Genomic DNA, 13,040 nt, shown 5'->3' with positions numbered 1-13,040 from the left:
AGCGTGAAAATAACTTATGTTTGAAAAGCAAGGTGCTTCACAATGAAGGCTGTTATTTCACTTCATATTTGCCCCTTGGGGCTTCTTTGTAACAAGTGCCTTAAGCCCAGCTGCATTATATTCTGCAATGGGGAGGACTATCATCTCCTAATCTCTTTGCTTGGGTCACTTGGCACTGTCTCCTTTTCTCAGCAATAGTTTTGTTTGCAATTCTTCTGACTGGTGACTTAGTTTTAGATGAGTTCTTTACTATTCTAACATGAATTAGCTTTGCATGTTTGTGAATTAGCTTAGTGTGACTATGTGACTGGGCACAGTCTCAAGGCCTCATTATAGTGAATATTTTCCACTTTCTAGGAAAAGGCAAGAAAAGGGATTCACATTACAAATTATTCCCAAATATTCCTTTCCACCTGGCTGTATGTCATTGGCAGTTGCTGTTGCTCCAATGAAGGGTGGGATTTTAGAAGTGGATAAATTGGCTGCCAGTGATGGTGTGGTTCAAAGTATTTGGGTTAACCATTCAGGCAACCCAGAAGTGTTTACAGTGATTTCCTTTCCTAAGGACAGATTGGGCACTTTCTCTTAGTAGGTCTGTAAGGGAATTCTGACTGCATACTTCCAGTAGACATAATTTTTGTGGTTACAATGTTGTCTAATGGGAGCTGAGTTCTGCTGAAAATGTCTCCTTTTCTCCATTTTCCGGGACTGCTGTTGATATGTAATCATTTGTCTCTTTCTTGATAAGGATTGTCTAGCTGTCCCATAGCACTCTTCAATGAATAGACAACAGGGCTTTGCAACGCAAGGGCTACATGCCTTTCTGCTTTACCCATCACAGAAGTGAAGGGACTTGCTAAGTTCATCTGCTTGATCACCATTCTAGAAATTGCAACCAGGTTCCTGGCTCCTTGCTTATTGGTTTTATCATAGGAACTAATACAGCTGCAAAGGTGGAGTGGACTGATCTTGAATCATCTACAGGTGGAAACTACACAACTTTGGAAGAGACATTTCTAAGAGTCAGTGGCTCCCAGCTCTTGGCTATTTATGTTCTCAAATAGGAGTTTTCATCTAGCAGAGGCAAGATGTTGCCAAGAAGGTAGCCAAACGTCTTGTTCCCATTTTTAAGAGACAATGTCCTAGACCATGCTGAATTTCTACCTGATCATTTCCCCTCTAGTCTAAGAAAGAATGCAGTTACACACATTATTCTGAAATTTTTGTGATTCTTCTGCTTGACCACAATGTCTTCCTTAAAAGAAAGATCGCTCCTTTTTCAAGAGGAGTTATCTTGCAGTGGAAGCAAAGAAGTTGAATGCATATGGTAGAACAGTTCATCAGTGAAAAAACATGGCTAGGTACCTCTGAAATACACCTCATCTTGAAAGACATATTTAATTTTAGGCCTAAAGTGATCTACATTCCACTTCAATTCCACCCTTCTTATTTTAAAAAAGTATGTACATCAGCTGTAGAGTTAATTACATTTAGAAGAGTCAGCTGTATGTTACAGCTTCTTTTATCAACCGCTTTTTCTGCTCTTCATTCAGAATCTTTATTACGCCATATTTGAGCCCTGAAAAATGAAACCGCCTTCTGCAACCTTGGACTACACAAACCCAGTTTTATACAATTATAAGGGCTGCGGCCCTGTGAATGCTGATTAACTGGTAGGTGTAAGAATCACTAGTTCTATAAGGTGAGTGGTTTCTTATAACGGCAGAGAGCTGCAGCTACATGACTCTAGCCTTATCAAGCCATAAGTATATGACTATATTTAATTATAACTTGCTATATATTGAGCATGACAGCAAGGTATTTCAAATCAAAAACTTGGCCGGTAAGTGAAGAAGGTAGTAATATTTGGAAAGGATGTACCATATATATGGATTTTAACCTTTTGAGCTGGGGTGTCAGAATGACATAAGACTCATTTAATAAATGACTTATTAAATCGTTACTTCTTATAAGCAATAAGAATGTATGGGGCTGTTTTTTGTCTGTCTTGAAGATGCAATTATCAAGGTGCTGGTCAAATTATTCATGCACTTAATGGAATGTATTAAATGAAATGTGCTTTTAACATCTTTGTTATGAACATCTAATTGTATGGGAATCAGAGGATGAAAAGTTGGGAATGGCTCAGCAAAAAACAGTGTGAATGGAATTCTTCTGTAAGGCCTGGAGCTTACAGGTCAAGCCATGTTGATAAGGGAAGATCTCTGACTCCGGTAAGAGGAAATCCAAAAACAGTTTTCCTCTGTGAGGTACTGCTTGCCCTGTAAGGGGTCTATTTTGGCATATATTCTAAAATAAAATCTGATCAGACCTGTGTATTTCAAAATCATCCTTACTATCCAAGATAAACTGAAGAGATAAACAGCAAAATTGCATCATTTTCTCAATGAAATAACTTGTATTGCTTTACGTGTAATTACAGCAAGACTTGCAAATGCTACACACTGCTGCTGCTCATTAGATGTATTGGTCTGAGCAGACAGTAGAACAAAATGTCAGTGGAGTCCATGCTATTTCACTTGAAGAATTGCTGAATACTCCCATACTGACTAAAACATAACAAAGCACAAATATCCCTTGTGCCAGAGGAAAAGTTTCTGCGACTGTAATAAATTCCAGTCCTCTCAAAGCCTCAGAGAGCTGTCCTTCACTATCTCAAAAAACGTTAGTATTTCTTCTTAATTTGTTTGACATTTCTCGTTGTAAGTGGTTGAACTAACAGTCACTTCAGTAAATTAAAGTATTTGGACCGTTAGTTTTGAGAGTGACAGCACTTTCATGCTCACCATGTTTAATAGTACTCTTGCTTATACTGTGAAATACTTAGTATTTTCAGGGGTATTTTGAGACGTGTGGTTAGAAGTGTTCATATGTATTTAGTCAGATAATAAATCAAATGCTAAAGCATGTTGCTTCTTGATAACTAGAAAATTGCGTATAAGTCTCTACCACCCCAGATAAAGGAAAATAAACTTCTGTACCCACTCCATTGTCTGCTTATAGATGGATAAGTATAAAAATGTTGTTGTTCAATATCTATTGCATTTCTTGATGACCTTGGACTGCTTTATTCTTTGAAGGTACATGCTTTACCTTAAATTATTTTCATTAATTTGGCTTGTTTATTTCTAAAGACTACTACAAAATTCCAGGCTTTGGTAAATTACAGTTCATGTTAAAAGCTATCTCATTCCCATTTTCCTGCTGTTTTAAAATGTCCATTTTAAATGCCTATAAGCATTCTTTGTTTTTCTATTTTTCTTTCCAGCAATTCTTTCAAACTCTTGTTCCGGTGCTTGAAATACAAGTAATCAGAGAGAGAGTGGCCAAGTCTGGCCTTTTCAAAGGATCTAAAGCTGAGGTGTTCTTTGTTATTTGCAAGATCTCTCTCTTCTTGGCTCTCCTGTTTTTCTGAATTGACTATTCTTTTATCCAGTCCTCCCTCACTTAACACTTCTTCATTCTCATTGCAGTAGGACTCTCTGAAGTCCTTCACCATGCACTCAGGTTTGCCAGACAGATCTTGAGCCACGTACAGCTTGTTGTCATTGTGGTGGCACATGGCAGGGCTGTACCGCTCTGCCTCATAGCAATTGTCTTCCTCTTCTTCCTGGCATGAGCTTCCCTTGGCACTCTCGCCATCCGAATGAAATGAGATTCCCTTCCCTTGACTTTTCTGGGAAAGATCAAAGGGCTCTTCCTGTTCCAAGCTTCTCAGGACATTTGTCTGTGACAGAGCAATTCTTCCTCTTCCAAAACCTTGTAGTGGTTTGAGGGGAGGAGAAAAGGAACAATTTACATATCAGAAAATTTACTGTGTGATACATGATTGAAAAAAACAAAACGTGAGATGGCCTTCTATTTCATACTTTACCTTTGTCTTCTACCCAGCTATCTCCATGTTTACATTTCATGACATTGCCTTTGAGATGCTGTTAAAAGAAGTACTATTGTATACACTTCACAGCCAGGTCAGGACACACAAAACATTTTGTTGTACATGTCAGACACTTGATGAGGGAGCTATGAATAAAAGTGAAGTGGCTTGGCCTCTTGTAAACTGTTTTTGCAAGTGAACCTACCCACTTCCTCTTTCCTTTTTTTCTTTTTTAATGAAAACTTTGATCTAAAGCATCACAAGCCATAATCAAAGTCACAGGTTTCATACATTTTTTTTCCAGAGGAGTGGAAGAGATTAAAAATATCTTAATATGTTTGTTCTATGGACACTCTGGTTCAAAGTTACTGCTTTAAAAATTAAAAAACAATCAACTCTCAGCAGTCTATGACCTCCACTCTCCTTAATTTTCCTCTTTCATCCACTGAGAAATCACTATTGCCACTGAAAAGCTCTATGCACTAGATAGTGTTTCAGCTTGAGGAAATCACTATAAACAAATGATGATTTTGAGCAGCGCTGTATAAGTCTGAGTGTAGTCCTGGATCTGGTTTGTCTTAATATTTGTCAGAGTGTCTCCTCTCTTGCTGGAAATCCAGACATTATCCAGGAGGCATCTGTGGACTCAAATACAATACGAGCATCGGGATGCACTGAAGAAGATTCAGACACTGAAGGCATAGTCCATCTTAATTAAAAGCATAATGACAGTACCGGGGCGAGGATTTCACCCAATAGGAAATATCTCAAAAGCCACTATTTTACTTGCTTTGTTTCAGTTTGGGTTTTTGCCTTAGTAATTGAATCCTGATTCTTCAGGATCTATGCAGCCTTACTAGATACAGCTGCTACTTTGCAACAGGTTGTATTTGTTTAAATGGTGCATGAACGGGTGGCAGCCCTTAGAAATTGTCTTCTGTTTGATAAGCCTCAAGGGCTGAAGAATCTCTGTACACTGAAAAGCTCTTAGGCTGTCTTCAATTACAAGTAATTGTGTAACTAGCATGGTGCTGTAGGAGATTTACAGGGAAAAAAAAGCCATTTATTTCATTACTTGTTAAGATCTTTGTAAATTTTATGCAAAATTCATTAAAGTATTTGTTTTACATATGTGCTAGGCTGACGTAAAACTTGAATTTGAGGAACGCAAAGAAATCCTGCCCATGAAAAAAATTATTTATCCAGAAAGTCTTAACAAGGTATCTTGGATATTCAAACTCTCAAAGCAATCTTCTCTAATTCCCCCGCTTCTTTAGATAGCATTGGCATGTGTGCACACAGGAGGCTGACTTTAGGAAGTATATGTGGTAGGTGGGAAATAGGAAATACTTTGCAGGATACCCTGGGTAGTCAAAAATCCTTACACGTTGCGACGGCGAGGAGTGTCTCCTCCTGTTCACATGCTTCTTTGTAAACTGGGTCTTGAGCCTATGTCCTTCACCTAACATCAGCTATGTCAATGTGGTACAGAATAACCAAGGCTCCTGGACATGGAGCCATTCAGGCTTCCATTCCAATTCCAGACTGGAATCCAATAAGCAGTAAGCAAGACCCATGAACTTCTAGATTTTTTGCTCCTGGCAGCTTTGAATGAATTTATGATTTATGATGCACCTCAAACATGAGAGAAAAACTATAAACTCCTAGCCAGATGTGTCTGGGGAAAACGGTCAGCTTGTCTGTGGCTCTAGGCTGTGGTCTGTCAGCCTCTGGGAATAAAGCCCCTTGAAACGTCAGCCTTATTCACCAAGTCTCCACCAGCTCACTCCCATTTGTGTCTTGGGGTACAAAGCCCATTTGGGTTTACTGATATGCATCTTGAGATCTCTCAGAGAATAACCGTGCTGAAAAATATTACCTTGAGAATGAAATCCTCTTTCCATGACCCCATGTTTGACTTTCATGTGTCTGGTTAGGTTCCCCTTCAAGGTGAATTTGCTTGGACAGTAGAGGCATTTGAAAGGCTTACTGTCCGAGTGCAAGTGCATGTGTCCCATTAAATTGTGCATTCTGTTAAATTCCTTTCCACACAGCTGTAAAAAACAGTAAAAATGAAAATTATTAGTTCAAAGAGGTAGTTCCAAGGAGAACATTTTAAAGGGAAATAGGACCTGCTCTTCTCAAATTGAGTCCTGGCAGCTTCTCTCTGCAATTTTTTTTTTTTTTTCCAAAGATAGAGGCAAAAATCCTACAGCTAAGAATATGTGGTTGAGTCTGATCTACCTAGGGCCTTCAGCACTGCTGCTATTTTTAAAATTGTTTTATTTTAAATAATAATTAATTTTAATAATGTTAATAATTAATTATTTAATAAAAAATTTTTTTAAATTTAGTGATTAGGGCATACAGTCAAGGATTCCGCAAAAGCAGGGAGTGTTGTTGTAAGGAGAGGAGACACTTAAGTGCATAACCTGGAAGGCTCTTAACTTGAATGAAATTCAAAGTGTAATTTTCTGTCCTTGGTGAACAATTTCGTTCATAGTTTATAAATCTAGCATTTAATCAAGAACAACACCAGGCAGAGATGGAGATACAAAATAAGACCAATGAAGGGTTTCTGTGAAACTGGCAAGAAGAATATTACTTCTCCTTAAGTGGAAATACAATGGCTGCACATTTTATTTAAAGCTAGAAAAAGCAATTCCTTTTTTTCTTTGTTTCTTGCTCCCCCATTTTTCTCTGATCCTCTTATCTTCTGTTTACCACTTCTGTGTTTCGGTGTCTCTGGTGAGTAAGCTGGAATTTAAGCAGTCATGGGGCTGCAAGAATGACTCAGCTTTCCCTGAAGCATGTTCCTGCCAGCTCAGGCCATTGATTATGCCAGTTTCCCTTTGATGAAACAATAAGGGGGTTTTTCTCATTGTTGTTGGTTATCTAGATGGGTCCTTTTTGTAGTCTGGTCCCTTATAAATCAAATATATTCTCAAGACATGAGAGTTTGACATCACTATTGCAAGCTTCTAGTCTTGTCTTCTGGTCTTTCCTTATAAGGGTTTATAATTTTATTCATATTCAAGTGCCAATTTCCATCCTCTGCAAACTTCTGTATTTGCTTTCTACTTCAGCTCCCTTTTTTGGAATGGTTTTAGACAAATACTTTTACCATCAGCTTTTTTTTTTTTGTAATGATCTTTGTTACTATATGATCCAGAATCACCGTTACTGAGTAACTGAAGCATCTACCAAGCAGTGTATTCATCTGGGAGAAAATTACTAAAAAGCAATTACTGAGATTCCATCAAATCTTTTGGTGTAATTTGACTTCTGATTTCATTTATTTTGGTAGTAAAGAAGGTCTGCTACAGTACTTTTTGATTCAAATTTACAAAGCCATCACTTGGACTGTCTGGATGAAACATAGATAGTGGAATGATCCTTGGTGAAATAGTACTGTATCTGTTGCATTTTAAACCATCTCTTGAGGGAAGATGGAAGCAGTTCATTAATATAAAAATTTGAAGGGGTATTGTTTTTAAATAAAAACTAGAGCTAAGTCAATGCTGCAAAACCAAAGAGTCTGGAAATATTAATTTGCTTTTAAAAAAATTTCCTTCAGCTGCATAAATTCTCTTCTGTGATTCAGTCTCTGTGATTTTGCTAAAATGAACATTCCAGCACATAAATTTATCCGCAAAGTGTTCACCAAGATGGGGGGGGGGGGTGGGAATAGCCACTGAAAATGAGTTACTAATTTGTAAAAGACATCTCATTCCAAGGGTCATCCGTCCGCTTAGGAAAGAGGACAGACTCTTCTTTGCATTCAAAGAAAGCTAATATGCCAGATGACTTATATTCAGGGAAATTAAGGGACCAAAAAAATGATTCTAGGAGTGTGCTGGGTGGAAACAAAGAGGAGAAGAAGCACTGCTGAGCACAGAAAATTCATAAGGAAGAACAGTAGCTGATTATATCTTGACAGCTGCTGGAACGACCTATGACATGTCATTATTTCTCTGACTATAAGAATGACAACAATAATACCTCTCCAACACCTCTTAGCAGAAGGCTTCTCGTTACCTGCTTGTATTATGGCTGACCTGTGTTCTCACCGGCTTTTGCTTTCTGATAACTAGGTCTTTACTCCTCCGTCTAATCTGATAATCAAGGAAAATCAGGTTGAACAGGTGAATGGCTAGAGTACTTCATGCAAATCTATATCTTTATAAGGTATTGACTATTAAAATGGGTCTAGTAGGAACATTTATTTTGTTTCAGTCAAGGCAACATTTCTTTCTCTTTCTTCATAATGAAAAGAAGGGGACTTCGTGAAGGTTAATTCCTTCCAGCATAAAAGTTTTGTGTCTCTGAATAAAGGGGATAGGTTTTCCATTTCCGAAAGACATGCACAGTCTTAGGAATGTGTAAGGTGGTGTTTTCCTGAAATCTTCTCTTTGGACATGAGGAAATGGTACTAGAGTAGAGAGGTATGGCAGGAAAATGAAAGAAATGCAGACATTAAAATTGTTTTTTTGGAGTGATGGCTCTGTGGGTAACCTATCCTTTTCAAAAGGCACAAGATGACTTTCAGATGAATGTCCATGATCCAGAGGGTGAAGGGAGCAGGTTTGGGGCTCACATGCTGGAAGGTAGCAACTCAGAGCTAGCTGGCGTTCGCAGCTTCTGCTTAAAGACCAGCCTGAGTCTGCAGACCAACCTGGGAAGGTGTACAAGATTTTATTTCTCTGTGACAGGGCAGGGGTGTGAGCACTGATGAGCAGAGTGTGAAAGATGACCCTGAGCCAACTGCGTGGGAAGGCGCTCCAGCAGAACTCACCATGGAGCACCACAGGGAGATGGTCACTTAGGAGATGCAAAGCTCATGCAAGAAATCTTGGGATAGCAGGAATAACATGGTTTACTTGTGGATCTTTTGTTAGACTGTCTACTTTAGACAAAATAAAACTCAAGCCCCGAAGAGAAAGACCTCAGCTGCAAGTCTGCTGAACACACTTTGTTGCACTGGCTGGTGAAATGGACTTAGTACAGTTTGCTAGAAAAGCTGAATTAGTTCAACACTAGATTTTGTCTTCCTAAGCCACCACATGAAGTATTACCCTTCTAGATTTGTCAGTTTGTTTTGTTTCTTCCCAAAGTACTTATCTCTCACATTTTCTTTGGTTTTGACTCCTGATCCAAACCCATGATTTTAGATGGGAAAGAAGTGGAGTCAAAACATACGTTGCAAAGTGTATTTGGCTGGGCCAGAGAAAACTTTATTGCATTCTTTATTGGAGATCTGAAACATTGCTGACTTCAGCCCTAAAAGCAACTGTAAATCTCATAGAAGCTTCTACAAATCAGAGTTAGCACTATTGCACCAGTTGGTGCAACTCCTTCAGCACTCTTCAGTGTTGGTTGTTTTTTTTTTTAAACAGGAATAAACAAGGCAGCACAGGCTCAGGCCTTTAAACGGTACATAGAAATTCACTCTTCAGAGAAAAATCAAACACAAGTCCAGGCTGCAGTTGGATGAGGAAACAGAAGGGACAACTATTTGCTACTCCCTCACTTCAGATAGTCTGTGCTTATCTGTGATTAGACACATAGGAAAGCCTCATGTTTTCTTTTGCTGTGAGAAAAAGGTAAAGAAAACCATTGCATGTGGCGAAGTAGAAAGGCTACTGCTGTGCTCTCTTTCCCTTGCATTCTTCTTCTTCTTTTTTTTTTTTCTTCATAAGAAGGGTGTTCCTTTCCTCAAAGAGAGAGGGAGAGGGAGAAAGACTGTAAACTGTCCAAAAGGACCGTGAGAAAACAGGAAGCTTTGAAAAGTACAAGAGAAAGCAAGATGAAATCTATTTGCAGGCGGTTCCCCGGGGACATGTGAGCCATTGTTAAGCAGGCTGTTCATACAGCTATATCCTTCCTTCTGCTGAGGAGGAGCTTGGTGCCAAAAGGCTGCTATCTGGTCATTGCCTTAACCCTCTGAATACCAGCCAGAAATACTTGCTCAAGCCTTTCAAGGGCTCTGCCAGAGAGGCAAGGGATTTCTAATGCCAAAGAGCAATTCCTGATTCTCTCTTTGCTTATTGCTACAATCTCTGCTCTGTTCAGGAGCACTGATGGTCGTTCATACCCCTTCAGCCATAGGAGAAACTGGTTCACTGTGCTTACTTGTTTCTTTCCTCCTAGGAGCATTGTGTGGGGACAGAGAAGTAAAAAAGTAAGGAAAGTAGGTGCTACTGGCTGGAAAACATACTGGTGGTACTCCAGTTCCCTGTTCAAGTTATTGCCATCTGCAAGTTTTAATAGTCTGTCATGACCAAACCCTAACCAGAACACAAACTTCCAGCTAATCTGAACATACCTAAAATATAGGGGGGGTCCAGATACTGCATCCAGAACAGCTGATCAAACCATTGAGTTTCTTTTGTGAAATTTGAGGAGTCAGAGGAGGACTTTGACCAAATGGGAAGTAAAAGACAGGTTTGCAGGTGTTCTCAAAGAATGAAAGTCTCCACCAAGCATTTGAGTAACAAAAATTATTTTATCAATATAGACTGGCATAGGTGCTAGTACAAAAAAATAACATTTTAATAGGATATCAATTAAAATGAAATAAAATGCTGAAGTTGAAAGACTTTGCTGTTATATTTTCAAAGTGAAATGTTACAAAGTTATCAAAGCAATATAAGGATGTCAAAAATATTCATTTTGACATTTTCCTATTAAAAATATAAGTGAATGCCATATTTTCCTATGACATTTTAACATTCTACATTTTTCAAGAGAAAATAATACCATTTAAAATTTGTCATCAAGCTCTGCTTCTCAGTGAAATGTTCCTTTTAAGAAAATACTTAATCCCATAAAGATGTTGGATGAAAGAGTTCTAGAAATTGCTACCAGGCCAATCTTCAGTTACTTAGGCATAAACCGGGTAATATGCTCCACTCTGCATTTATAGCCCTCTTACAGCAGGTCAAGGTGGGAATAAAACCTACAACCTTTGACTTCTCAATATATGACTACAGTAATGAACCAGATAGGCAGCAAAAGGAACAGATGTAGTGTCCAAGACCCAGTAAGAAAATAAACATGAATAATTCATAAGGAAGATATTAGAGATGAGCATGTCAAGAAAGCCAAAGTCTCAAAGTTTTATGGGGAGGGAGGAGAGGATGGAAGGGGAATGTCAACCTCCAATGTGCTGGATGGAAGCAGCAAACTGGAATTCACATAGTATCCTAAAAAGGCCATATGATCTCAGAGGCTGTTTTGTTAGGACATTGCTGTCCTGCCCTGAATTTCAGTTGGTAATTACACTTGGCCCATTGAAATCCCTTCTGCAGTTGTATTTTGCTGTGGCTTTCTTTGAGTCCTTCCCTGAACTGTCACATAGCATCACTGTGTGAAGTTGTGGCTGCTGCTTTTCCATGGTCCTCTCTGGGGTGCACAACTTGATCTATGGTTTTAGTCAGTGTTTCAAGCCATTAAGCACTTAGACTTCTGTTTGGATGGCTGTACTAAGCAAATGTCAGATATATTTATTGCCCTCAAACCACCCTTTAAATGCTCAAAAAACCAAAAAAATTGAGGATGAAAGTTACTGATATTGAAGAAGGGAATAAACCACAGAGATTTACCTCCATTATTTTGTGCTACATAAGCAGAACCTGGACAAAGAAATAAAACCAGGCTGGTTTGTGCTAATTTAAATGTAACTACAGTATGTCTTAGCAAGTCTTGTTTTTCTAATTCTACCATATTGCAAGATGATAAGATCGTAATAATGATCTATTCAGTAGGTTAATGCCTCTGCCACCAAATGTGCTTACCTTGCATTTAAAGGGTTTGACATCAGAGTGAACAATCATGTGGGCCTTGAGAGTCTGCTTTTGCACAAAGCTCTTGAAGCACAAATGGCATTGATAGGCTCTGATATTTGTGTGGATCAGGACATGTCGCTTCATGTTGGCCAGCAGAGTGAATTCCCGTCCACAGATTCCACATTTGTGCTCTTTCACACCCTGGAAGAAAAGAAAAAATTGGAAAATTCTGTAGAGGGAAAATGTTCTCGATTGTTTAATCTTCAGTACAGCAATATATGAATTATTCATTCTGTATTAGCAAAACAGGTAATACATTATTTCACTTTTAACATCATTTGCTCAAGTAATAGATACTTATGTGGTTTTTTTCTTGGCAAATTCTTACAAGAATCTGAGAAGCAGAGAAGGAGGACAAAGTGTAAGCTTAAGGAAATAATGAGTTTTGTTTCCATCAGAAAGTTTACAAATCAATGAGTCAGTCACCAGCAGAGCTTCTCGGTCCTACTTAGCTGCTTATGTAAAATATTGGTCAAAAATGTACACTTACTGACCAAGAATAAAAGCTCACCAGTTAAGAGGCTAAAGTAGTGCTTGCCTTTGATAATTTAAAGTCACTGGCTTCTAAAAAAGGCATAGCCTTATTTTGAAGAAAGCTATAGAAAATAATCTAAAGTAACTGAGAAGTAGTCAAGCCATGTTACTGAATAAAGATATACATATTACATTCAATGAAGAGAAAAAACTGTTCCCTCCTAGTGGGACTTGCATTAACCCTACCGGGGGTGATCTCATTTGATCTGGTTTTACAGAGCATCTCTAGAACCTTTTATGCTATCCAATCAATTTACTAATGCATAATTCAATACTCTTGCTCACACCCGTGTGGTGTAACGGCCACCTTCTCAAAATGTCACTTAGACGCTATGAAAACCAATGCATTTACCACTAACACTTTAAGAGTTTGAGTAGAAGTTGCTGAAGGTAATGAGGATTTACTAGTGCAGTGCCAAGAGTGATTAGTCCTCCTGCAGGCCCCCATTACAAAGAAGGCTTGAAACATCTCTAGTTTCGTGCCAGTCAGTGGTTTTCACAGTTAATTGCAAAGCTAAAACTGTGAACACCAACAGGGCCTTTAAGGGTCTGCCCATCTGATGTAAGGCTGCATTTGGTCAGCTAAGTATGGTTAATTATGTTCACAGCTGAATCCACCTGCAGCTGTGGACAAAGAAGCAGAAGCTCTCTAAAGGCTCAGGGGCATTGCATTTCCTGTGACAAAAAACTACCAAGTCTTAAATTAGTAGAATTTTGCATGGCAAATTCAAAGATTAGGGAATCTCCAAAAAGACCAGAAA

The 13,040-nt window shown here is 38.6% G+C and overlaps 1 protein-coding gene across 1 annotated transcript in view; it reads right to left on the bottom strand.

Annotated features, from left to right (window-relative positions):
- Positions 1–3,244: 3,244 nt before the first annotated feature.
- Positions 3,245–13,040, bottom strand: part of LOC309415461 (zinc finger protein 366-like) — a gene marked incomplete at both ends in the record, with an annotated part of 31,608 nt that continues 21,812 nt past the window's right edge. Inside the window, 3 exons of the mRNA XM_082012995.1 lie at positions 3,245–3,780; positions 5,778–5,952; positions 11,695–11,886. Of these exons, the coding sequence (XP_081869121.1) occupies positions 3,245–3,780; positions 5,778–5,952; positions 11,695–11,886 (903 nt within the window). The remainder of the gene's footprint in view (positions 3,781–5,777; positions 5,953–11,694; positions 11,887–13,040) is intronic.

This window comes from Phaethon aethereus (assembly GCF_964289735.1).
Source record: "Phaethon aethereus genome assembly, chromosome: Z".
Taxonomy (NCBI): Eukaryota; Metazoa; Chordata; class Aves; order Phaethontiformes; family Phaethontidae; genus Phaethon; species Phaethon aethereus.
Note: the sequence above shows the minus strand (reverse complement) of the source record. Positions and strands in the feature narration are given on the sequence as shown.